Genomic DNA, 27,362 nt, shown 5'->3' on the forward strand with positions numbered 1-27,362 from the left:
GTTCAATTTATTACAAAGTCATAGAAATGTTAAAAATCTCGTTTTTCTTTGTTACATTCACGTATGCATGTGCTCAGTGATTTTAGTGCCGTCTTTGCAGAATTCTATGCATCCTGTAATGAAATGTGCTCATTGGTCCTTCTTTTTTGCACCTGTCTCAATCACTCCTCTTTTCCCATCCTCACATAGCGTAAGCATGTCGTTACCCCTCAGCAGCCACACACGCGCTTACATTTATCTCTGTTTCATCATCTCTGCTTTCTGTTTCTGACTCTTTTTCAGAATCTTTCATTTTCTCTGTTCTGCTCTTGTCACCATTTCTTTCATTTTTGACTAGAGTCCAAAAACCGTCGATTACCAGTAAATGTTTGTCTGCGTTTCTATCTCCCGATCATAGACCTGAACTTGCATTACTTCTGGAAGTGGAGCGCCTTTGAGGACTACCTCCTCTTCTGCTTCGGCTTCACCGTCGTGTGTGCAGTCATCACCCTGCTGCTGCTGGACTCTGTGGTGTTTGTGGAGACTTTGGGTTCGCTGGCCGTGATGTTCGAGGCCATGCTGGGCGTCCCGCAGCTGCTGCAGAATTTCCATAATCGCTCCACAAAAGGCATGAGGTACAGTGTGCTCCAAGGTCAAACAGAGCTCTGCTCACTGCCCTCACACTGGCATACAGAGGCACAGTCAGACTTCACTCCTGTCAGGGAGTCTCAGCAGTGATTTATATTCTCATGAACACATTATGCTAATAAGGTCATTTATAGTTACTGAAGTCTCCATGAAAAGAAAATGGAGAGTCACATGCATCTTAATTTCACTAATGAAATCATTTTTTAAATGTTTGAATTCTTTTAAGACAATAATTATAACAAAATTGTTTTAATTTATTTTATTTAACAATTCAAAGCCAAACAGAAAAATTCAAAACCTACAAATTAAAAAATTAATAATTTTTTTCCCTACTAGTCTTAGGACTGTGAACTGCTTACTAACAGTATGTGTCAGCACAAAACTATCTCATGGCTTTAAAAGGTTAATGCCAGCATCATGTTTGTGATGTATTGTTTGTAGTTGGACTTATCGTGTTTGCTTTGTAAGAGTTTCAGATCAGATCATGCAAATGTGCTTTATTTTGGTTCGCAGCACACAAGTTTGTGAAAATTGTCCTGAATTTAGGGTAAAAAGAAGAAGCATGTGTTATTTTGTGTCCCACTTGGTTGTGATAGTTGCTGCTTAGGAGTGTAAATTTACTTGGAATGAGAGGCTTTTAAAAACAAGTGTGTAATCAGCGCTGGTGGATCACTCAAAGGTGTGAGGATCGTGCCCAAGCTCTGGCTGTGCGTTGTAGCTCTTCACCCTGCATTTTTAGAGCCGTGCACGACATATTTCCAGTCTTCAAGAACACTAGTATTTGGATGAAAACAGAGCAGATCTTAACTAAACCGACTGTCTGAGCTGAGGCAGAAGGAGAGTCCTGATACGCGATGTATAGCAGAATGTGTCTGCTTGTACAGAGAACTGTTGCCACGATCTGGAAGATTATCAAAAACTTATTGTCATTCAGCTGCCTCTCATTGATCTGAGTTACCATGTTTTCCATTATTTTAGTTAGTGGGCTACTTGCACCCTCTTCAACTTGCTGATTTGGGGATCTGCTAATTTGCGGTGCTCTCGGTAGAATGCTGGCATTATTTAAATGGACTGTCTGAGTCTTTGTAAATTAGCATATTGTTAGTAGATCATCTGCAGAACTTTTTACTCCCATCAGAGCATTTTTGTGATTGCAACCTCACTTAATTTGCTCCACTAATGAAATCTGGTCCTTAGTGTCCTACAACATCTGCAGAGCTGCACACTACAGCTTCTGATTAGTAAAGGTTTCAGTGAAAGATCAAAGATCTGTTTAACATATATACTCAGTTCCACTTGCACTTGTTGATTTCAGTTTGTGTGCCAGAGGCTGAAAATAGTGTCACAGTCTACAGCGTGTACCGGGACGTCACTTTGATTCTTATTGCACGAAAGGACGAGAGCACGAAGTCGCATCACGGATAGAAACAACTGGGTTATGCTGCTAACACAACATGCTAATGCTAAGCTAGCCAAGACTGAGTGTCTGCTGATCCCAGCTCAGTAGCCAGACCCTGAACTTCAACATGAGCTCTCAGGCTCCAGGCTCTGCTTCTAGAATCACCGTGATGATCACATCAAACTCTCGCTGCGCTGGTTTTTATCTTTGGTTTCTGGTGTCAACTTTGTCTTCATACCTCAATACTAAGAGAAAGATCATATGTGTGTCATTAGGGATTTGTGTTGTGTGTATCTGTAGCTTAAAGGTTTATATTGTTAAATGGTAATTTTGAGACAATGTGTTCAAGTCGTTTTATGGAGAAATGGGAAAGTAATGAAATGAGATTTGTGATGAATTACTTTCTGTATTTGATATGTTGCCTAGCGATGGTGGTGACTCTCAAAGTGGAGCCAGTGAGAACCAATCAGATTGATTGTCTGCTATCCTGTCTTCCTTCTCTCACCCCAACCAATCACAGCAGATGGCCCCGCCCCTCCCTGAGCCTGGTTCTGCCGGAGGTTTCTTCCTGTTAAAAGGGAGTTTTTCCTTCCCACTGTTGCCAAAGTGCTGCTCATAGGGGGTCATATGATTGTTGGGTTCTTCTCTGTATGTATTATTGTAGGGTCTACCTTACAATATAAAGCACCTTGAGGCGACTGTTGTTGTGATTTAGTGCTGTATAAATAAAATTGAATTGAATTGAATAAGCAATATCGATAATGGAACTGGAATCTCTAAATTCTATCAATTCACATCCCTAACAATGAAGAATTTAAAAATCCAATGTTGCTCTAATATTTAAAGTATATTGCAAGTAAAGGGGATTCAGCTTTAGCATTAGTTTCTGTCAGATATCTAAAACGTCACAGAGAAAGCTAGCCTAGATGCTTTTAGTATGTGACCAGAGCAAATGCAGGTTTTCTTCAAAAGACTAAAACTAAATCAGTCTCATGCCAAAATCGACTGTCTGTTTAAAGACAGGAAACACCAAAATAGAGCCTTCAAAAGAGTGAACACCAGGAAAGCAGCAGGACCAGACGGCATCCCAGGTCGTATCCTAAGAGACTGCGCATACCAGCTAGCTCCTGTGTTCACTGAGATATTCAACATCTCTTTATCTCAGTCGGTGATCCCCACATGCTTCAAAGAGTCCATCATTGTTCCTGTCCCGAAGAAACCCCACCCTGCTTCTCTCAATGACTATCGCCCTGTAGCCCTCACCTCAGTAGTGATGAAGTGCTTTGAACGCCTGGTCAGAGACTTCATCATTTCTTCACTACCAGACACACTGGACCCACTACAGTTCGCTTACCGTCCAAATCGTTCCACAGACGAAGCCATCTCTCATCTCCTCCACACATCACTCACTCACTTGGACACTAGAAGGGGGAATTATGTTAAAATGCTCTTCATAGACTACAGCTCTGCATTTAACACCATAATTCCCTCCACACTCACCACCAAGCTGGAGCATCTGGGACTCAGCTCATCTATGTGTCAGTGGATCTCCAACTTCCTAACTGGCAGACCACAGGCAGTAAGGATGGGCGGACATGTCTCAGCCTCCACCACTCTCAGCACTGGAGCCCCCCAGGGGTGTGTTCTGAGCCCCCTGCTGTACTCTTTGTACACATATGACTGCGTGGCCACTACCAGCTCCACCACCATCATCAAGTTTGCTGACGACACCGTCGTGGTGGGCCTGATCTCTGATAACAACGAGACGGCCTACCTGAAGGAGATTAGGAATCTGGAGAACTGGTGCCAGAGGAACAACCTCCTTCTAAACGTCAGTAAGACAAAGGAGCTGATAGTGGACTTCAGCACTAAGCAGGAGAGGAACTACCAGACCCCCGTCATCAACGAGTGCCCAGTGGAGAGAGTGGACAGCTTCAAATACCTCGGAGTTCACATCACGCAGGACCTGTCATGGTCCTGTCACATCAACACCGTGGTGAAAAAGGCCCGACAGCGTCTCTACCACCTCAGACGCTTGAGAGACTTCCAACTGCCCTCCAAGGTGCTCAGGAACTTTTACTCGTGCACCATAGAGAGCATCCTGGCGGGAAATATCTTAACCTGGTTCGGGAACAGCACCATGCAGGACAGACGAGCTCTACAGAGGGTTGTGCGGTCAGCTGAGCGCACCATCCGCTCCGAGCTCCCTGACCTGCACTCAATCTACAGCAGGCGGTGCCGGACCAAGGCCAGGAAGATGGTGAAGGACCTCAGCCATCCCAACAACAGACTGTTCTCTCTGTTGAGGTCAGGAAAGCGATTCCGCTCCCTGAAGACCAACACAGAGAGACTGAGGAGGAGCTTCTTCCCGCAGGCGATACGGTCTCTCAATCACACCACCACACAGTACTGACCCACACATATGGTTCTTACACACACACTGGACTTTCTGGACTTTGGTTTTGCACAACACTGGTCACTATATTCTTCATTTCCGGTTAATACTTGTACAGCTGCTGTTATTGTGTATATATTTATTTATATTTAGATTCCTTCATACATTCTTATATAGTTCTATATTGTGTATTTTGTTGTACAGTTATTTTATTTTCAACTTTAATTTATATATTTTATCTTATTCTCCCAGTTAAATTTACCCTTCATTCTAATTTGTGTTGTACAGTTATTTCATTTTTAACCTTAATTTATATTTTATTCCTTCCTAGTTAAATTTACCCTTTTTAATTTTTCATATTTATTTCCTATCTTATTCATAGCCTTTTCCTTTTTTGTTTTCTTTAGGTCACGAGCAGTTGTCCAAGCATTTCACTACATATCGTACTGTGTATGACTGTGTACGTGACAAATAAAATTTGAATTTGAATTTGAAATATGAGTGACAGTTATTAGTATTAGCATTAACATTACCACTAATGAACAGGAGTCCACAGATCCCTTAGAAAATATAGTATAGAATTATTTTTAAAAGCAACATTTAAAAGGGATCCCTTAGGTTTGGGTCACCCCCCACTTAAAATTCAAGGTTTCAAGGTCACCTTGAATGAGAAGAGAAAGCAGAAGGTGGAAACGGGAGGCAAACAAAACCCTCAGCTTACGTTATGAATGCTTTCCCAGTTAAGATTGTGTCAGAGTGAGTTAAGGTCAGTGAGCATGCTTATTAGCCTCTCAGGTAAATGACTGTGAGATCAATTACACTCCTAATGGCACAGAACCTCATGCTAATTATGATCATTATTTCCTTATTATGTCTGTCGTCAGTATAAAATCTGTGTGTTTATTAATATGCATTTATAAAAAAATACTTTTAATCTCTAGGAAACAACTGGCATCTTTTCATGAGGTTTTCAGGAAGTTACTGAAGTTGGTTAACATTCATACCAGGGGAGCGTGGTGAAGAAAGAAGAGCTAAAATTAGGAAATTACAGTGACGTCAGCTGGAAGTAGCAACTCTCCTCGGCGCGGGGTTTGTTTTCCTTTAGTCGAGATTCCTTTTTGTAAAAATGCACAATGGATACATAACGCGTGTGTGTGTGTCTGTGTGTGTGTGCGTACGTGTGTGTGTGTGTGCAGATTGTTAGCTATAGCAGTAGACTTATAACTGATGTTTTGATCCATGTGCACTTACTATAAAAATGAATTAATATTTCAAATATCATGAACTGATTGGTTTTGCTGTGTAAATATTTGCATTATATTTTCCAACATGAAGAATTATGGAGCTATTTTTAGTGTGTTGTGAGGTGAGAGGGGACCCGTGATATACTGTCAATGTTTTCCTATTAGAGACGTTTGCTTTGTCTGCACTGAGCAGCAGAGTGACCGGTGTGTACCGTATATCTTTATATCTTCAGTATGTCCCCACTTCCACTTCAGATTGCCATCCATGCTTTCTGTAACTACCTGCACATACTGTGTTACACCACCTGCATCTCTGATTGCATTTTTATCTTCAAGTTGCTGTTTTATGATTTACTGTTCTCTCGCAGTTATTTACCATTTCACATGTCCTCAGGATCTAGGCTTGAACCTGAACATCACACAAAGATTGGCAACACAAAAGGTCTTTGAAGTTGGGAACATCAAATCCTTAAACTCAGATATGTGAAAGTCCCCAAAAATAAAAAAGGAAGTCAGCTGTGTTTGTGTAGGAGGTATGAGTTAATCATAGAGTAATACTGCACAGTATTGGATGACTCATTCCACAAGATTATGCATTTTCAACAGGAATATTTCATAATTTCAGTATAGATATTGGCTTTATGGCACAAATGTTGCTGACGGTTGGAAACGGCACAGATGATCCCTCGCGATGCATACGTGAGGATTTTCCAGTTTCTAGATATTAAACACTGTTTTCCACACGACGGTGTGGCACACAATCAACACTTGCTCTAATGCTATCCCAGGTGTAACAGTAGCTTGTTTTTGTGCACTCACATTCCCCTGAGCCCTATTACAGAGGTGTGATGCTGAGTGTATGGATCTGTTTCATGAAGGACTACGCACCTTTTCCAGGTCACCCAAATAATGACTTTCCATGAGATGCATGGAAAAGTCAAGTAAAGGATGTGAAAGAAGCATGGAGTATATTTGACAGTTTGTTTAATATGTTTCCAGGCAACATTTTTTCATTTGTGCATATGTGTGCACACTCATTCTACTACTACTAATACTAGGAAAATTAAAGAGGTGACAGTTCAGTGAAGAAAAAATCCAACAAAAAAAGCAAAAGACTGGATGAGCCTGACTGACGTGATTGGCAAGGAAAATTAGGTGTAGGTTTGAAAAAGTATTAATCCAAAGGGTTAATGTCATTAGCAAAATCTAATTAGTGTCAGGTATCAAGAGACAAGGTGGAAGCTCCAAATCAATGAGGATGAACTGAAAGCACAGGTTAGAGACACTTGTTAAAAAGAGGAGAAACGTGAGAGGGATTGATGATTAAAAAGAAATCCATGTTGTACTTCATGGCGTCCCCCAAGAGACCCTGGTCTGCACCTTGAATTTAATGTGTAAACTGTTGTTTGTCTCTGGGGTCCAACAATCAAATGAAACCCGTTTTTTTTGCTTTCGTCGTCTTCTCCTTTTCTTCCTCCTCCTCCTTTCAGCTGGTCCCTTTAAGGGTTGCCACATTGAATCATTTGCCTCCATCTCATCCTATCCTTAGTGACATCTACTGTCACACCAACCCTCTGCACGTCCTCCTTCAATACATCCATGAATCTTCTTTTCTTCTGCCTGGTAGCTCCATCTTCAGCATCCTTCGCCCATCATATACACCGTCCCTCCTCTGCACGTGTCCCAGCCATCTCATCTCACCTCTCTTTGTCTCCAAATTGCTCAACCTGAGCTGTCACTCTGAAATAGTCATTATTAATCTGGCTGGTGACTGTCTGAGTATCAGAACTCTGTAACTGCTAGCTCCGTGCTCTGTCTTTTTGTCAGTTCCACCATCTCCCAAACCATACCTCACAGCAGGTCTCACTAGCATCTTGTCATCCTCCCCTTTCACTCTTGCTGCTGTCCTTCTATCACAAATCACCTCTGACACCCACTCCACCCTACCTGCACCCGTGTCTTCACCTCTCTTGACTGCTGCCTATTGCTTTCTGGTAATGTCAAGTTGACCCTTAAGTGTTTAAACTCATCTACCTTCACCACCTCTACTCCTTGCACATGTATTCTGTCCTTTCATTCCTATTTTCTCCAGAGCATACCTCTACCTCTCCAGGCTCTCTTCCACCTGCTCCCTACTCTCAGTACAGATCACAGTGTCCTCTGCAAACATCATAATCCAGATGGCAGTCCTCATCTGTTAGTAGGGCTGCCACGATTAGTCGACTAGTCACGATTACGTCGACTATCAAAATCGTCGACGACTGATTTAATAGTCGACGCCTCGTTTGAAGCTTTGTAAGATCACAAAAGCCGCAGAAGTAATAGGATTTAAGAGTGTAATAACGGACTGAAACAGAAGATGGCAGCACTGCATGTACAAGGATGCCAGCTGCCGTTAAACCCCGAAGAAGAAGCTGTGTCCCAGAATTCATAGCGCGGCCCAGCTCAGTTTCCAACAATGGCGGCAGCTAGTTAGTTTTAATATTACTCTTATTATTCTTTCTGGGTCACAAAATAAACGTTTAACATATTTTCAGGCGAGAATGTAGCTGTGTAAACCTCAAATATCTGCTCAGTTTATCAGGACACCACATATTTTCAAAAGCGCTCCGACGTTTTCGTAGACGTCTGACTCCCGGCAAATCGTTTTCAAACCCACCGCCGTCTTTCGCTACTCAGGTTAAACATGATATATAAGTCACTTAGATAACTTAAACATGTTATTTTTGGATTTTTTTTTGTAGTATTTTATTTGTAGTAAATCGGTTTGGCTGAGATTAAAGTTATAGTTTTTACACAGCTGAATAAACCTCAAGCAGACAGCTGATTATCAGAAGTGTGAGATGCTGGAGAATTTACTCCGGTGTCCTGTTATATTTTAGATAGCAAGGAGTTTATTAAACTTCACCGAAACAATCTGCAAATGTCATTAAAATTTAATAAACTATCATCTTGTCTTTATTTTTAGTTAGCACCTTAAACACTTAAAGCTCTAAGCTAATGATAGTTATATAAGAGCAGATGCTGCTGGTGCAATAAGCTGTACGTTTTATGTCCAATGGATGATGATCTGATTAGTCGACTATCAAAATAATCGTTTGTGGCAGCCCTAGCTGTTTATGTGTCCATCAGCACTGCCAAACCTATGAGAGCCATTTTTCATTCTTGGATCTATATAATGTCAGAGAGAGGGGACTCCTAATGTAGTCAGGCATATAGCTTTGGATGTGCTGACAGCCAAGCAGGTGATACTCTAGATGTCACTTGAATTATGGCCTCAGTGAGCGTCTGTTCTCAGTAGCTTCAAGCTCCCTTCATGCAGTAAACGTAGTCATATTGTATTATTATGTTATAAAAAGCAACACAGACTGCAGTACTTACTGGTATCTAATGTTTCAGTGCTCGGCTACGTTTTGATTGACAAGTTGCTGCTGTATGTGTGTACATAGTGTGCAGATCCACTTTGTGTTTGTACAGTTCCAAAAAACCAAGACAGCAACAGACAAATGCCAAACCAACAGCTTCAAACTAATAAGTGGCTACGACTGTCGTTCCTACACAGGTATGAAAGCAGTCTTAAATATTTAATGAATTTACTATTTTGCATCTTTCAAATAAGTAGAAATTGCATAATCATCAGTTTTATGTGCTGTTGATGTCTAAGAATAAACTGGTTTCTTGCTGTTTAGTAAACACTGACTATGTAATGTTCTCAGGTTTAGATCTGATGGTGTTTGGTCGTTGAATGAAGCTGCCAACCGCTCGGCTTTTTAAAAGCCTTCATTACTCAGGTGGATGCTGCAACCGGTGCTGGAGTTGCTATTTGTTTATGTAAACAACGTGTGTGTGTGTGTGTGTGTGTGTGTGTGTGTGTGTGTGTGTGTGTGTGTGTGTGTGTGTGTGTGTGTGTGCGTGTGATTGCTCAGCTGCCTGGGGAGTGTGTCTGTTTTTTTCTTTCGTCTCATTAAAGTTTATCACTTTTGCTTCCTGTCCCATTCTCCTTTGCTAGCTCTGCACCAAAGCCTCCAACCTTCACAATGTCACTCTGTGACAGTAAAGGGAACGCTGACGCTGGCCATCTCTCTCACTGACAGTATGCAGACAAATACAGTGCTGGGCTTTCTTCTACTCTTTTTCTCTCTTAGTTAAATTTTCTTTATTGTCATGAATGTGAGCTATTATATAACACGTACATAACGATCCGTCCCTTATTCCCCATTTTTATCACACACTCTTACACATACACTCTAACACCTTGTTTCTTGCTCTCAGCTCAGGTTAACACTCTTCAGGCGTTAATAACGCTCCTACTGGGGATGGTAATGGGACCGTGGCCATTACCTGTAGGCCATTTCAACCAGTACCTTTACCTTTACAGTCTGGCCCTCGGGGGCAGCGCTAAGACCTCTAAGCAATTTGTGACCTGTGTATTAGAGCTATATCCCAGAGGAACCAACGAGTGTAATGTTGTCACTCTGTGTCCTGCTTCTATGCTGTTGCTACCTTGTGATGGAAGATTTAATAGAAGCAGAATGCTCATCTACCTCACAATCAATCTAAATTCACAGGTTATTGCCTCTAAAACAAATGACACCTTAACCCTGAGCTTGAGCACAGTTTGAAGACCCATTAGGTGATCGTGGTCTGTTATTTGAATAAATTCTTACCTGTGATCTAAGGGAAATAGCGATTATTGTGAATAAATGACCGATGTCTCTCCATGACATAAGATAATTGGTCCAGCAGCCCGATGAGCGACGCTAATAAGCCCGATATGACAGTAATTCTAGCTTTTAATTATCTTTATTTTTACCTGGACACATTTTACTTTACTTATTTGTATTTGGAGAAGAGTGATTTAGGAGATTCAGCCTGCCCTTTGTTGTTATTGCTCTTTCTTTTGTACGCATCATTTCAATGTCCGAAAGCAACTGTGTTAAAACTGTCAGCGAAGGTTCTCAGTCATCCAGCTCATCGTAGTCTAACCATGTGCAGTGCAGCGAGGAATGCCCAGACCTCTACATTGGAGAGACCAAACAGCCACTTCATGAACGTATGGCACAGCATAGAAGAGCCACCTCCACGGGACAAGACTCGACTGTCCATCTGCATCTAAAGGTCAAAGGTCATTCTTTGAGGATGCCAATGTTCACACAGGCACACACCACAATTGAAATAAAAAGATGGGGGCTCCTGTTATAGCAGCTTGGCTTGTTCTTAGGACATGTTTTGTCCTCTCACACAGATTTCCTTTAGCAACAGTTTAACTTAAACGGTGATGAATATGAGCCGTCGCACTCTCACGATTCTCCTGTGGTGTATATTCGTAACCCCGAGTGCCAGCACACTACTGCAGATGGAAAGAAAGAAAAGATGGTACTCAACCAACGCACAACACCTGTGTCTCACTCTGCGCCTGTCAGCAGTTCCCACTATCTGTTCCTCTTGCTGCTGGGCTCTGATCAGGCCCCCTACCACAAACAGTTTTCAGCTGTGCCAGCATAATTACGAGAATTATTCTTAATGATCAATTAGCCTCTTTACGTGATAAACCTGCACTGGGTAATGCAATTTACCATTGGAATGATTGCTGTGCTTCTGTACACCTATTCAGATATTCCATTTAAAAACATAAATGTTTTATAATAAATAGAGATTTTGTTATTAATTAATGATTATTTATAACATTCTTTATCAGTTAGATGCTAAATTAAAAATGTGCCTTAGAAAGGGAAATTTCTGTGAGAAACTTTTAAGCTGATTTGTAAACTTTCCAGTACTGTGAATAAAGTTTTAATTACTGTGATGACAATAAAAGTTTCTCATTTTTAATAAATAAAAGCATTTTTCTCACCGGGCTCCTCAGCCTTCACTTTCTCTGCTCTTCTATGCCGTCGATGCTGTTATCATAGTGACAGAGAAGAATTTATTATCAAGGTAAAAATAAAACAACAATAAAATGGAGAAATTCTGGTGAAGTTTTTTAGAGATACAGTGGTCCTTCGTTTATCGCAGGAGTTGCGTTCTAAAAATAACCCACGATAGATAAAAGTAGCCAACTTTATGTTTTTTACAATTATTCTAGATGTTTTAAGGCTGTAAAACCCCGCACTACGCACTTTATACACTTTTCTCAGACAGGCAGGAACATTTTCACACTTTTCTCACTTGTTTAATTAAACTCTCAAAGTTCAAACCTTCGTAAAAAAATACGTCCAGTATTATAGAAAGAAACCAAAGATCAAACCCTGTTTTCAGGTTTGATTTCAAGAATGAGTTGAGTAAAATTTGACTCATCTGACTCTTTTGTTTCGCGTTATGTGCCTTAAAATCCAAAAAATACAGTAACTTCTACCTTCCTTTAGGATGTCCAGAAGTCCAACTTTTAGTGCGATGGTTAGCATCTTCCTCTGGCTTTTGGGTGCTAGCGCAGGAGCCTCTGACGGTGCAAAACGTTTCGTCGACATTGTTGTGTTTGTTGGGGAGAAAACTTATAAACATACAGAGCAGCACTTCAGAGTCACACTGCTAGAGATTGAAGATTTATGTAAATATGACAAGCTGAACGCATCCTGTACTGTACAGGAGACACGGCGCGAGATTGATTGACAATGGTCTACAGCCAATCAGGACGCAGGAGACAATGCGCTGCAAAAAAAATAAAAAATCTGCCAAACAGCGAGGCTGCGAAAGGTGAACCGCGTTATAGCGAGAGATAAAGGGTTGAGGGTTGAACAAGGCTGTTCCAACATTTAGCAGCTACAGCTTCAAAGACGCAGTCACCTCGAGACTGGATGAGCTTTGAGAGATTGTGAGAGTCAAAGTTAAAAATAAACCCACAGTTGGTAGCAGAGGATTTGATGCAGGGCCTTTGAATTCCCCAGATCTCAAAGCTTGTGTGGACCATAACATTTAGTCTGAATTTCAGCCTCGCACTTTATAAAATTTAAAGTCTCTTCTGTGTGTGTCTGAAACCGCTCTATGACATCTACAAGTCAAAGCTGTTTTAGCAGCATGACGTGGTTTAATATTCTGGCACATCTTGTTTTTTCAAATATTATTTAATTATTTTCAAACCGTGTTGACCGATTTTGAAAAACATACTTGCATTTATAATTATTAATGAATGAGATGTTTCTCATTCATTAATAATGTGTGTGTGCCACACCAAGGTTTAGTCACTGTGTTTAATCTGAATGCAGTGTGCAGTGTCTTGACAGCCTTGCATGAAATACGTTTGTTTAGCTTTGAATCAGGTGGTATTTGAAAAGCAACGCTACAGCATCCTTTCAGATTACACAAGATTACACATGTAATAAATATATTTAAATAGCCAGCACCAAAAAGCTTCCCCATCTATTCTGTCCTGTTGACATACTCCAATGAGGGATATAAAATATCCGTAGGCAAACTCTGTGTAACACCCCTTCTTCTCCTTTCCTCCCTTCTGCTTCATTTTGTTTAGCAGAATCCATCTTTTTCTGGCAGGTTGGGAACTTTTCGGTGTTTGCCTGTGTGCGATCGATCAACATGCATAATTCATAGTTAGTGCGTTAAGAGCAGCTAGGCTCCTCTCTCACTGGGCCCTTTGATTTTCGTCTCTATCTGCCCCCCTCGGGGAGATCTGCAGCCCCGCTGCTAAATCACCTCACCAGCATGTGTGGGTGCACATGTGAACACGCACTTAAAACAGCATGTGTGGACACACATTTTAACCCAATGCACACATGCATGTTTGCTTTAAAAAATAAAGATGGAAAAGGGGATCTGAAGCTCTTCAAAGCTTTTAAGCATCAGCCCCTGTTTCTCCAGTGGGCCTTTTTCCACAGAGCTTTGTACTGGATCAGCAGTTTCTGGGACCTTCTGAACCCCCCTCCCATTGAGACTTTTTTTTAGGTCTCAGATGCAAAGTGTGATTCCCAGCTCAAAGCTTAAAGCTGTTGTGGGTTGGATCAGCTGCTTATTTATCTCAGTGGCAGCAGCAGTGGAAATGTGCTGTTTTTCTACTGAGATACCGAGGGCAAGATTTTGGCTCTTCGTTGTGGAAAAATCTACAGACAAATCTATCTAAATCAAGGACAGTTAGCGGAGAAACAACTGTGAAGGCAACTATTAAGTGTGACTCAGTTTCTATTACAAGTCACGTGGCACTTTTGCCAATGACTCTACTATTATCTTCACTGTTATACACCAGCTTTACCAGGGCAGGAGGTATACATATAAATATATATTCCCCCCTCGCCCCTGTGGGCGGTCTATCCTTCTAGCTTGGGTCCTCTACCAGAGGCCTGGGAGCTTGAGGGTCCTGCGCAGTATCTTAGCTGTTCCCAGGACTGCGCTCTTCTGGACAGAGATCTCCAATGTTGTTCCTGGATCTGCTGGAGCCACTCGCCTAGCTTGGGAGTCACCGCACCGAGTACTCCGATTACCACTGGGATCACAGTTACCTTCACCCTCCACATCTTCTCGAGCTCTTCTCTGAGCCCTTGGTATTTCTCGAGCTTCTCGTGTTCCTTCTTCCTGATGTTGCTGTCATTCGGAACCGCTACATCGATCACTACGGCCGTCTTCTTCTACCATCACTATGTCCGGTTATTTAGCCACCACCGTTTTGTCCGTCTATATCTGGAAGTCCCACAGGATCTTAGCTCGGTCATTCTCCACCACCCTTGGGGGCATCTCCCATTTTGACCCCGGGACTTCCAGGCCATATTCAGCACAGATGTTCCTTTACACTATGCCGGCCACTTGGTTATAGCATTCCATGTATGCCCTGCTTGCTAGCATCTTGCACCCTGCTGTTATGTGCTGGATTGTCTCAGGGGCATCTTTACACATCCTGCACCTGGGGTCTTGCCTGGTGTGATAGACCCCAGCCTCTATGGATCTTGTGTAGGGATGGGTATTGTTTAGGTTTTATCCGATACCAGTACAAAACCGGTACTTTTGAAACGGTGCTGGTGCTCAAACGGTGCTCAAACCGGTGCTTAAAGAATGGAGAACACAAACTTTGTCCAAAAACCTCTCACGTTCAGCTGTTTCCCACTTTTTCTTTGGTCATTTTAGCCTTTTTGGCCAGGGTGAAGGGAGCATCTGCCATCAAACAAGAAGACAGCCGCATGTAGCTATGATGATGTTTGCTAGTTCACCTTACATGCATTAATGTAATAACGTGGTTAGCCTACTCAACGTAAATTACACACCAACAACATTAAGCTACTCACGCAGAGAAGAACGGCTGCTGCTGCATCATCATCCTCATCATTTCTGCTACACTGGCAGGGCTAGGGGCCAGGACTCTCCTCTTCTGGTTCTCGGGGGATGTTGCTCCGGGTCCGATAACAGACACCACACCCGCAGTAGATGTGCTCGGTGTGAGGTCTCGCAGCAAGCTATCAAATACGGCGCATTTCTCAGCTTTGAAAAAAAACGCTATGCGTCACCAGGTGTTTCATCTGATTTGAGGTGTTACCTCCTTTGACAGTATCACAGTATCAGCTTAAAGCACTTGTTGCTGCTGAGTTTGCATCTTTTGCTGTGAAGTACAGCCAGACTTTTGAACGCTTTGCCTTGGGCATTTTTAATCTGTAGCTCTGCTCTAAAAGAACATACGTACCTGGGCCCGCCTACTATCCTCAGAAATGTAAAACGTAAAATGATTGAAAAAAAAAAAAAAAAGCACCGAAATGTGCGCTGCTTTTCGGTCTGGTTACTACCGTTTATGTCAGATACCGGTACCCATCCCTAATCTTGTGCTCAGAGCTTGTTCCTGTGTTGCCATGATTAGTGCCTCTGTGCTGTCTTTCAGTCCGGCTTTGTCCAGCCACTGGTAGGATTTCTGGATATCAGCCACCGTAGCTATCTGCCGGTGGTACATACCGTGCAGGGGCCTATTTTACCAAAGAGTAAAACAGTGAAATGTGGATTATTAAATATTAGGTCTCTCTCCTCCAAGTCTCTGTTGGTACATGACTTAATAATTGATCAACAAATCGATTTACTCTGCCTTACAGAAACCTGGTTGTAGCCGGATTTTTTTTCTGCTCTTGACGAAGGCGGTCGCACTTTTCTCCTCTCGTCCTCCTCCTCTCCCTTTTAGCCTTTGGTTTGGCTAAAACCTAAAAGTAGTCAGGTTCTATTGGCTCCATATACATTCTGATGTCTGATTACTTATTATCTTTAAAACATCCATCAGACTCAGAAGATGGGATGTTTTCATTGCATGTAATTAAAAAAATGCCATTGTTGCGGGGCACAACTGCCTGTCCCAATACAGGATGTTTTGTAGAAGTGGAGTCTGTCGGTTTTTGGCTTCTACACTGAAGCTGGTTTAGACTGAAGTTTTATGACACAGTATTTCCTTCAAATAGTCCTTATTTAGATGTTAATGGCTGCCCATGTATAGGTAGTAACTCATTTAATCATGGTTATTTTCTTCATTCCTCCACTACCATCAGCTGCTGCAAATACAATATTAAACACTATTTTAGGCACGTTCCATAACACAACCATTACTTTCCTCTGTAACAGTGACATTAGTAATGGGTGTACTCACTTGCAGTTTGATGAACAAAATATTTGCGGTTTTGCATGTTTGGAGTCTTCAACTAAATGAGTTGAAATAACTTGATTGACACTGTTTTTGTGGTCGTTGCAAGTGTTGTCCAATGTCCTCACCTTAAAATTCACCTTGCCACATATTTGCTTTGGGCATTTAACACCTGCATGAATTGAAACCCAGACCGGTGGGAATGTTTTGGTTAACACAGGGAGTCAGCTTCAGTTTTCACTGTAAGGTTTATTTCTCTGTCTTAAACATCGTCATTGAGTTGTCACAGATAAAACTGTCTGCCGCCAGCTTTGAGGCGACGTTACAGTTTGTAATTGATTTTAGCAGTTGCAAAGGAATTCAGAAATTAAATGCTGAGATTCTGTTTCACAGAGTGACATTTAAAGATGCACCAGGCGTCTTTGTAAATATTTGGGACGTGAAATTAGAAAATAGCACAAACTGACTCGTTGTCCTTTTCATTCTCTCTCCTTTCATCCTTCTCTCTCTGTCTCTCTTTCTAAATGTCACTCAGCCCTGCTTCCTGTAGTAGCGTTCCACTTGTCCACTCTGGGTGCTTAGAGGAGTTAATAGGTGGCCTGGCAGCGCTCGTTCAATACACAGTCCCATTACTGCGAGGCTCACATACCGCACTGCCACAGCAAAGTGCAATCAGACCCCCTCTCTGTTTCTCCATCTCTCTCCCCTCTCCTGTCGCTTCCATCACCATCAGGGTGGCTTCGCTTCTCACACCTCTTCAGATTTATCATTCCTCTGCCTGGTTACGTCGTCATCCATCTCTGGGAATTTTCTTCATTTTGTCTCCTGTATCCTCCTGTGTCCACGTCCACACCTGAAACACACAGTTCAAGATTTCACCCTTTCCTCTCCCGTTTCTAGCCTCTTAGCTCAGATGAAGGTGTTTGGTCGTTGAATGAAGCTGCCAACCGCTTGACTTTTTAAAAGCCTTCATTACTCAGGTGGATGCTGCAACCGATGCTGGAGTTGCTATTTGTTTATGTAAACAATGTGTGTGTGTTTGCGTGCGTGCATGCGTGTGTGTGTGTGTTTTGGTGAGAATGTGAGAGAAAATGTGCATTTTAGCACACCCTGTTTCTATTTCCCTTTTAGTACAATTTAACACAAAGTGGTGATGTTGAGTTGTGCGTGTGTGCGTGTGACAAAGCTACTTAGTATTCTCAATCAATAGCATAATCACGCCTTTTCCCTGCGGGCACTCAAAGCCTTAATCAGGACCAAGTTCAATTGTTCTGTAGGTCTTTCATCAACTGTCGAGTGAGCCACAAACGGCGTCTCTGCCAGATGGACCAACATGAGAGTAGCATGACAAACAGTAACACGTGGGAAGCATGTTTGTGAGTTTGTGCGCGTGCCTGCGAGACACAAACGACCTCAAATTGGTGTTTTGTCTTCATTTTCCCACTCTGTTGTGCAGACTTCTTCTGTACAGATGACCCACTCTGCTTAATTACATTGTTAATGACTCTTCCTCATTAATGATGTTTGCTGTCTCCTGAGCAAAGAAATGAGTCAAAGCGGGGCTCGGAGTATTCGGCAGGGTGAGGTTTAGGCTCCGGCAGAGAGGCTTGCCGGAAAAACCGAAGCTGTGATTAGGCAGAAGAATAAACGAGGACAGAAATAGACATTCAGTGAAATAAACCAAGAATAGTTTGTCGTCAGAGATGCAGCAGGTGACGTTTTTATGTAAAATTATTTTGACCTCTAAGAGCTCTCGTGGGTGTAGTTTTCAACTTTTTTACTCTTCTTTTTTCCTCTTCTTCACCATGAGCTGCTCACTTGTCTTGACCTATACCCAAATTTGGGTGCAGAGTCCCATTGAGCATATCCACATGACCATATACACTCACTGGCCACTTCGTTAGTTATATCTAGTATGGGGTTAGGGCCCCTCTTACCTTAAGTACTTCCTTAATTCTTTGTAGCATTAATTCATCAAGGTGCTGGACAGAGATACTTTTTTCAAGTAACGAGTAAAGTAAGGGATTACTATCGCAAAAATGGTAATTAGATTACCGTTACTTTCCCGTAGGAACGCTGCATTACTGCGTTACTAAAACCGTGATTTTTTGCGAGAATGTCTCACGACAGTGACGTAAGCGAGTGCGACGTTCGTGACAACAGCTGTGTGCAGATCAACAATGGATCATATATCGAGTGCAGAGAGAGTATGAGCGTGCAGCGTTTAAAGCGTGGAAGTACTGACCTTACTTTGAGTTTGATTCCATAAAAAGTGACAAAAACATTAGTGTCCGCTGTGCGTGGAAAGAAAACTTTTTTTTACAGCAAAAAAACCCCTAAACAAGCAACGATAGGTATGTTTCTGCTGTGTTTTACTTGCATCTATTTGAAAGACTGAGTGTAAACACACAAAATATTTTATTTTATGTGCTGGAATGTGCAGAAAATAGGTTTAAATGTTAAACAAATTTCTTCCAGTCAGAGAATGTTGCAGATAATTAAATGTTTTGCTTGATGCATAAAGTTAAAAGATTAAAACTGATAAAACAAGTTAAAAAAAAAGACTTTTCCATTTGATTACATTTTGTATGATGGATTATGCAGAAAAAGTAGAATTGGGCTGAAAGATCTATCGCTTTATCACCTATTCAGGTTGTAAATCGTGTTTTTAAAAGTAACTAAGTAACTAAGTAATTAATTACTTTTGAAAATAAGTAATCAGTAAAGTAACGGGATTACTTTTTTGGGGAAGTAATCAGTAATTAGTTACTGATTACTTTTTTCAAGTAACTTGACCAACACTGGTGCTGGAATCATTTCTCAGAGATTTTGGTTCACACTGACATAATCGCCTCACACACTTGCTGCATTTTTTTCAGTTACAACTCCATCATGTAAGTCTTCCATTCCACCACATCCCAAAGGTGCTCTATTGGATTGAGATCTGTGAAAGTCATTTGAGTGAAGTGAACTCATTTTCTTCTTCAGAAAACCAGTTTGATATGATTTGAGCCGTGTGACATGGCATATTATCCTTCTGAACATGGCTACACATTCCCAGATAGCAAAATTGGTATGGCCTAGATCTGGCCCACACAATGTGCTTACACATGGCCCACATACCGCAAAGAATGACGGCCCTTTGGTGGCCCAGATCTGGTTTAACAGAGGTGGCCTACACATGGGCCAGCACAAGGCCAGTTGCAGACACACTGCTGGCCCTGTGCTGGCCCAGAACAGTTTCAGTTCTGGCCCCAGATGTCAGCCTAATGTGTACCTTAATCAAGCCATGTAATAACAACATGTGCCAGAACATAATAGTACATAATAAAGTGTACACTCACAAACCTGCATTTGAAACGTTGGCTACCATAGCAGTATAGAATTGCAACATGGCATTTGGGTCTTCTAACAAAAATAGGAAAATAGGAACATAAACAGTGCTATCATTGAGATACATGACACCAGTCAGTCAGAAGTACCAGCTTGATGCCAGATCTGGGCCAGACCCGTTTCCTATGAGCCTGGCCACATAAACCAAACCACAATCGAGCCAGATGTGGCATGCCATCACATAGACAGTGCCATCTATGCCAGGCCTGGCCATATCTGGATGACATACCACTCACCATGCCAGAAGTCAGGTAGCAGTGCTGGCTAAATACCAGCTCTGGGCCAAACCTGGACCAGGCAGTGCAAATGGTTCAGAGTAGCAGCTAATAAGTCTTTTAAGTCTTTTTAAATACTAATAATGAGATAACACTTTGTTCCTTTTTATGCTATGGAAAGGAGCAGAGTAAAGGGAAAGACAGAGTCAGTAAAAACAAAGATGGCAGTTGTGCAGGACAATGGAGAAAAGGGAAAAAGTGGCTCAGTGAAAGGAAAAAAACAGCAGAGATAAAACAGCAAAAGAAATCTCAGCGTCACTTAAGAGCCTTCTTTGAAGAAAAAGAACTTCAGCTGAACAAAAACCAAGTATTTTCCCTGAGGAATACTGGCGTCTCTGAGAGAGAGAGTGAAGTAAAAGCACAATGATTTAAAATTCCTTAGCTTGCCTATTTTTGGAGCAGTTCAATCAAACCGTTGAATGTTTACCCCGAAAGTTTAAATTGTTAGGGGAGCGTAACACACCGCTGACACTCCCTGATCAGCCTGTGGGAGCAGTGGGAATAGCCTGGTTCTTATGAGCCTGAGCTGGTTAAACTGGATGAAGCCAAGTCAGCTGGACACTGGAATGTTTTTAAAGCTTTCAGAGTGAAGTTGGTAATAAAATACATTTTGTGACTTTGAAACTTTGCTGAGAAAAAAAACTCAATAGAAATGTGAAGAATCCTTCAGATCCAGTCAACAGCCTGAATGACAAACCTTTTAGAAGAGCACGTTGTTGCACTGATGCATGGCTGGCAGACTTCTCGTTACTGACTGAATGCTGGATTGTGCCATAGATTTTGCGTAACTTTACATATGCATAGTAAAAGTGTAACCTTCTAAAATTTATTTTAGACAGAAAATTCCCAAACTTTTAAAGCATTTTTTTTAATCAGTACCTATATGTGCAATTTTTATGTCCTGCTGATGATTTAAATTACAGCTATTACTCTCTCCATTCAGATAAGTTAGGGGTTTCAAAAAAGCTGCCTATAGAGTAATGAAGTTGGAAACAGTTTCCAGAGGGACTCGGGCTATATCAGAGCATAAAAAGAGTCACATATTTCTCCAGACATAAAAGTGTCCAAAGGAATCGAGTCGCGGTTGGATTATCACCGCTCTAATATGAGTGAGTCATCTGAGTTCATTGTAACAATAGACCTTTGGTAGGATCCTTTGTGATCTTACGAGCATGCATAGGAGCGAGACTGTCATCTGCAGCTGATCTGTGACGAATTAAAAATGAGAAAGTTTAACCATTCGTGTGTCATTGGTAGCGTAGTGAACTGAAGCTGTCATCTGTGTACAGTAGACTCGTGCATTCTTCCGGTTCTTATATTAGAAATGGCTGAGATCATTTTCACTTCCTCTGGCCTGTTTGTCAAAATAAGAACACTTGGTTTAAAGGAAGTCACCTTTAAATGAAGCTATTATTTAAAAGGTGCTCAAATTGAATCATTAAAATGCGTCACTGTGCAGAAGAGTCACAAAGACATATAACCTGAACCATCTACATTTGGTACAGTTACACATATCTTGAATAATTTCTATGGCAGGGCGAGCTTGTTTGTGTTCCTCATCAGCCTGAAGGGAGCCCAGGGGAGAGTTTGATGCCGCTCTGCAAGGGTAGCTGAAGGATAGTGCAGGACTGCCGTCCCCACGGTCATTAGGCTGCCTGTGCTTGACACACACTCATCATCCATAGCGATCTCGCAGAGGTCTCCGTCCCGCTCGCAGAGATCCCTCACTTTCTCTCTGGTGGTTTGACTCGTCTTAGCCCCGTCTCTTTCTTGCTGCATGCTGGATGAATTCTGTTTTCCGCAGCCTCTCTGTCTCTGTCTCTCTGCACTCCCTCACCCCCTCCCGTGTGACCCTTTTACTGTATGTCTCACTGATGACTGATTGTCCTGGCCAGGCCCAGCCAGCTCTAATAAAAAGAATAAACTCATATTACATTCATGCCTATGGGTCTTTGCTGTTCACAAAGAAAGAATAAAAAATAGAGGAGAGAGCAGAGAGTAGGTGGAGTGGGAGTGAGGTGCTGTAAGAGCATAGAGCATGAAGGGTAAGAGTTGAAGGAGCTTGACAGTAAATGAGTCAAGACTGCAACAAAAAGGAGAAAAGGGTGGGAAGGAGGCAAAAGCTTGAGAAGGCAGTGTGAATAACTGATGGAAGAGTGCAATAAGCAGTGATGAGACGGTGATTTCTGTACTGTGCTTTTCGCAAATTTTCAGATGACTTCTTCAAGGTCCCGTGTTAGGAGCAGGCTGCCAGCTTGGCTGATGACTCGAGTCTTTCTTTTCAGCCCCGTGTCTCCGACAGTCTTTCCTTTGCTTTCTCTAACTTGCTCTGATCAATCAGAAGCTTAGACTAAATTTCACTCTGACTAATGATTTTTCACTGCCTCTCCTGCTGCTTCTTAGACAACGGGAACTTAATCAAGAAAATAAAAAAATCAGTTTAAACTTTTCAAATGAAAACAAAAAGCTACTTTTGGCTGATAGTGCTGTTATTTTGGACTCTTTGGGAGGCCTAATCAACAGGAGGATTGTTTGTGTGCTGTATGAAAGAAAGCATTTTAAGGTAATAATTTAACATTTTGGGAAATAAAAACTTGTTTGCTTGAAAAAGCATTCCCTCCTTTTATGCCTGTGCGATAAATATTCACCTGAAGTCAGCAAATTAGTTAGTGATAATAAGCAACTCCAAGGTCAACTGACAGAATAATCATCTGCTGCATCTGTACAGCTGAACTGTGAAACTGACATGCATGATTTTAGGTTAGAGTCACGTGAAAAGAATTTTTCATTAAATTCTGTGTTGTCTTGTTAAGAGGCTGTGTAGCAGCTAGATGCTACTAATCAAATGCACTGGATTAATTAATCATGAGCTGATGTGACCACCTCTATAAAGCAGAGGGTTAGGCAGTTTGCTGGTCTGGAATATTAAGCTGTGTGTTAATAATACAATGCCACAATCTTCCCTGGAGTGGATGTCCCAGCAAAATCACCCCAACATCAGACTGCGCAATACTCATTGCAGCAGTTTCCTGCACCTTAACAGCGGGCATGTTGGAGGGTATACTGGTGCTTCCTGGAGTCTTCATTGGTTGCCAGTCAATACATTTCTCACTCATAACCCTTCCTAACGTGGAGTTGTAATTTTTACACTTGTTGTTTTCAGTACAAATTTAACAAATGATTTCTATCATGTTTATGAGTGATGGGTTAATAAGCGGGTAGGTACAATCCAGCAGAACCAGACTAACTGTTCTCGGTTTGACGTTTAGCTTTATGCTAAGTTATGCTAACTGGCTCCAGTTATGCTAGCACACTAGCATCTATCTTCTGTCTAATGCTGAGCAAGAAAGCCAGTTTGCAAAATGTCAGTGCTTTGAGGAAAGCTCACACTTGTCTCTTTGTGTTTCCATTGCTCCAGTGTGAAAATGGTGCTGCTGTGGACAGCTGGTGACGTCTTCAAGACCACCTATTTTGTGATGAATGAAAGCCCGGCGCAGTTCTGGGTGTGCGGTTCAGTCCAGATCCTGATTGATGTCGCCATCCTCCTCCAGGTCCTGTTTTACAGCCAAGACACAAGAGCCAAGCTGGGCTGAGCATGGCTGTTACAGTGACTAACACAAAAGCCCGAGTGTTTGAGTAAGTTTCGAGGACTCTGATGACTTCACGCCCTTTACAACATGCTGCAGTGTTGATAACGTTTAATGTTTAGTGCCAGAGTAAGGACAAATCAAAGTCAAATAGTGTGTTTGTTTTGTTTTTCTTTGGTGTGTTTGTTCACTTCTTTTACTGTTCATACTATCCTAGTGTCAAAGAGACCCAACCGAGTGACCTGTAAACGCCGTAAAGCCAAAATTCATGCATTAGCATCTTTAATCATGCCCTAGCACCTAAATGCATTTGCCTGTACATTTGTCCTTATTTTGCTACGTGTCTCCTGAAGTGTAGTGGGCATGGAAATTGTAAGGAGGATGCATTACTCATATTGGCAGCTCACTAACGACAAATATGTGCTTCTGTAACAACCGTAACAACCAGTCCTGCACTGGTAGGCCTCCACTGGACCCTGCTGCCTGACTGATGGCTCTCCCACTTCACACTCCTCACTTCACTGGACTGTTTCTCATGATACATAATATGTGAGCTTGTCTGTGCCTTTGCATGTGTGCGAGGTTGTCGTTCTCTCTGGTGTGTTAGCACAGCTAAAATTGATTTTCGCCGTTGGCATCGAGAGCCAAGCCAAAGCTTCAGAATGTACATGGAGTAATCTACACAGGCCATCAATCTGTGTGTTATGTATGGTGGTTTGATTGACGTGCAGTACATGTCTCCACACAGTATACATAGAAATATGAAAAATGTGGGCAGTGATGGTTTGCACTTTTCCTCAGCTGCAAAATGTGTTACGGGCATCGGAAACACAGCAGACTTCAGGGCAACTAAACTTCTCGAGGGGACAGTGTTACTGAATCTTTGTGCTATTGCAATTTCTGCCAGTGTATTTAGGTTAAGCTGTTTTTTGCTCATCTTTTCCTCATTCAAAAGGAGGAAAGATTTATATATATATATATATATATATTTACCTTGGTTATTGACTAGATGGTGTCCACACCCAGTAAATAATAAGTGTGCTGCTAACAGATATTTAAAAAAGGTCAATTGTTCGTGTTCAGTTTTCTTAAACTTCATCATTAAGTCAAATCCCTTCATTATCAAGCCCATCGTTAAAATCAAAGGTGATTTTATTTTCAGCAACAGGAAATAACTTTTCTTTTAACAATCATTTCCTTTTCTGATTGGCTCATTAATACACTCGCTGTGATTTTAATAGGTCACTCAGTCTAACTGCAGGTGGCTGATTCTTCGCTTTAGTCCAAGAGGTGAAGTGGTGAAAAAAAAATTATTATTTTTTCTTCCGGTCTCGTTGTTCCAGATCAATTATGTGTCTTTCAAATTTTGTTTCCTCATTTTAAAACATAATCAGGCTTATATGCACTGATTTACCTGTAAAACACTTAAAAATAGCTCATTAAAATCGTGTCTAAGATACTAACTGAGGGTCTAAAACTGAAGTTAGCCGATGCACTGAAAACAGGCGGATGCTGTGAAAAGAACCGAAAATGCTTCCAGCTCATCATTTCCACAGTCTGAATGACATTTAAGCGAAACCATAGAAATCAAAATCAAAAACAAAGACCCCTTTCAGACAGCTTAATATTTCATTTTCATTTAATCTAGGGTCAGTTTTTAAAATATTAGAAAAGCAAATTCTAGCAATATTTAACCTCCTAAGACCTGAACTCTTCCACAGCAGCATTTTTAATTTCTCTTTGCTATTTGGGCTGATTGGGACCTGATGAATGTAAAATTTTATTATTATTTTTTTAAACCTGACTTTTGGTTCTCAATAAAATGAGATCCACATATGAGGACATTTGTTTTAAATTTCGATAGAACAGTGGCAGTATAATGTCTTCGTAAGTGGATTTCAGGCCCTTGTAGAGCAAAATCTAGTATTTTGGTCTAGACGACCCAAAATGTGATGTCCACATATGTGGACACCAGGTTCTAGGAGGTTAATGAATGATTTGCTTCTTAGTAAAGCTTAATTTAAGACTGGTTTGCCCTTATTTAAGTGGATTCGGGCCAGTGATTCAGAAATCCAAAGTTAACAATGGATTCTGCCAAAAATCAGCAGATTCTGAATGCAGATGTCTTGCAGTGAAGTTCGACTCACAGGAGGAACATCAGCTGAAACCTCTGGAACAGCCCTGCAGTCTCTCAACCTGAACAACATGCCGTGTGAGCCCTGTCTCACAAAATGATCTGCAAGAAGACGGGCTGACAATTCATGTGTGAAGGATGACTTGTAGCTGACGACATCTCTCAGGGATGCCCCGACTTTTATATAAAACTGTACATCAACTAATGGCTACAAAGAAGTCAATAAAAGAGAACGACTCCCTATTGTCTCTCAGAAAGTCAGACCCACTTTAGTGTCTCCACTCACATAGAAATGTGCTGCTGGATGGGGCAAAGGTTATGTAATGCACGGAAAACGTGCTAACCTTTGGTTTAGTTCCTTCATGCTTCCGTGTAAAAGCTCCGATGAGCTCGGCTTTAGAGGCAGCAGCGGCTGGAGTGTTTTCCACGAGGTTCACGTTTTCACATCTTCAGTTTGAATGCGCTCTCTGTTTAATAGGTTTTGGGGAAACCTTGCAGCCATAACAGAAGCAGTTAAACTCTGCATTCTCTGCAGCTTATAATATGCAAAACAGTTCACATGTACTTTATTCAGAGGCTCTGTCTATAATTGAAACAGCAATTTAAAAATAGAGCCTTAAGGTTAGTTTTGGTTCTGTTACCTACTGCTTGATAGTTTCCTCCTACAAAAACACTGCAGGGTCAAATACATCAGTCCCAGCAGCTGATCAGTACTCGGAACAGGTTTCTTTTTAGTTTTCCACTTGCATGATTTAATTAAGTAATGAAGTTTCAAGCTGATTAAATCTTCCACACTTTTACCTCACCAGTTTCCATTAGTTGATCTACACCTGTTTATCTCAGTGAACATCATATTTAAATTACCCGCTTTTGCTGTTATGGTTTTTATAATGAAGGCAGCAGCAGCAGCCTGCAGCAGCCAGCATGTCGGTACCATTAGCTCAATAATAAAAAAATATTGTTTGGTCTGCTTTGGAAACAGACCAAGTTTGCATGCATTCTTTAAATCCACATATCTCAGATCTGTTTGCCATGTTGTAAGCTGCATGTGGCTTATCGCCTCTATCCTGCACACCACAGTTGTATTTTGTTCCAGTTCTGTGTCATGTATGCTCTTATCATCAGATGTGTATTTTTATATTGTTTTTCCTCTGCAGAGGCTCAGAATAGCACCCACACCGACTTTAGTTTAACATTTGCCTGCTCTGTAGCCTTTTCCTCTCAAGGACAGCAGGACAAATGAACACACACACACACACACACACATACACACACACATGCGCCTCAGGTGTGATAATCAGTGAAGTTCATATGATGGTAAATCTACTTGTTGCCTTTCTGCATGCAGAGGGAGGATATGCTGTGTAACAATAATAAGCCAAAAGATCCTTTCTGTTGAACCAAAAGTACAAACAAAGTAACTTTTCACTGGAATATAATGAATATAATGTAACTGTGATGTAAAATGTAAGAGTTTGTGACATCAGGTATGTAAAAATACTGCAAAAATGTTAATGTCTGAACGTTTTACTGTCTTATGGCAGCTCTATGTATGTATGTGAAATATTTATCATCATCAAATATAAACTATTTTGAGTCCATGGTGTAGTGCTGTGTGCTTTCTGTCTCTGTGAACTCTGTGAATGTGAAGCATGTGAAGAAGAAAGAGTTTGACAGACAGAATAGAAGCCTGGTAGTCTGAGTGATTAGCTTTAACATGGCTAAGATCTAACATATAACATTTCCAACAGCTTAGCTA

General features: G+C 41.4%; 1 protein-coding gene across 7 annotated transcripts in view; it reads left to right on the plus strand.

Annotated features, from left to right (window-relative positions):
- si:dkey-246g23.2 (solute carrier family 66 member 2) overlaps positions 1-27,204 on the plus strand; it is a 58,954-nt gene extending 31,750 nt beyond the window's left edge. For 3 of the 7 annotated variants that reach the window (XM_076885540.1, XM_076885539.1, XM_004568216.3), the window contains exons 4-5: positions 398-614; positions 23,301-27,204. In XM_076885540.1, coding sequence (XP_076741655.1) covers positions 398-614; positions 23,301-23,475 — 392 coding nt within the window. In that variant the 3' untranslated portion in view covers positions 23,476-27,204. Of the gene's footprint in view, positions 1-397; positions 615-3,045; positions 3,189-9,142; positions 11,616-23,300 lie in introns of those variants that run through there. The other 4 variants (XM_004568217.3, XM_076885541.1, XM_076885542.1 and 1 more) reach the window with 4 other exon arrangements.
- The last annotated feature ends 158 nt before the right edge of the window (positions 27,205-27,362 follow it).

This window comes from Maylandia zebra, linkage group LG7 (genome assembly GCF_041146795.1).
Source record: "Maylandia zebra isolate NMK-2024a linkage group LG7, Mzebra_GT3a, whole genome shotgun sequence".
Classification (NCBI taxonomy): domain Eukaryota; kingdom Metazoa; phylum Chordata; class Actinopteri; order Cichliformes; family Cichlidae; genus Maylandia; species Maylandia zebra.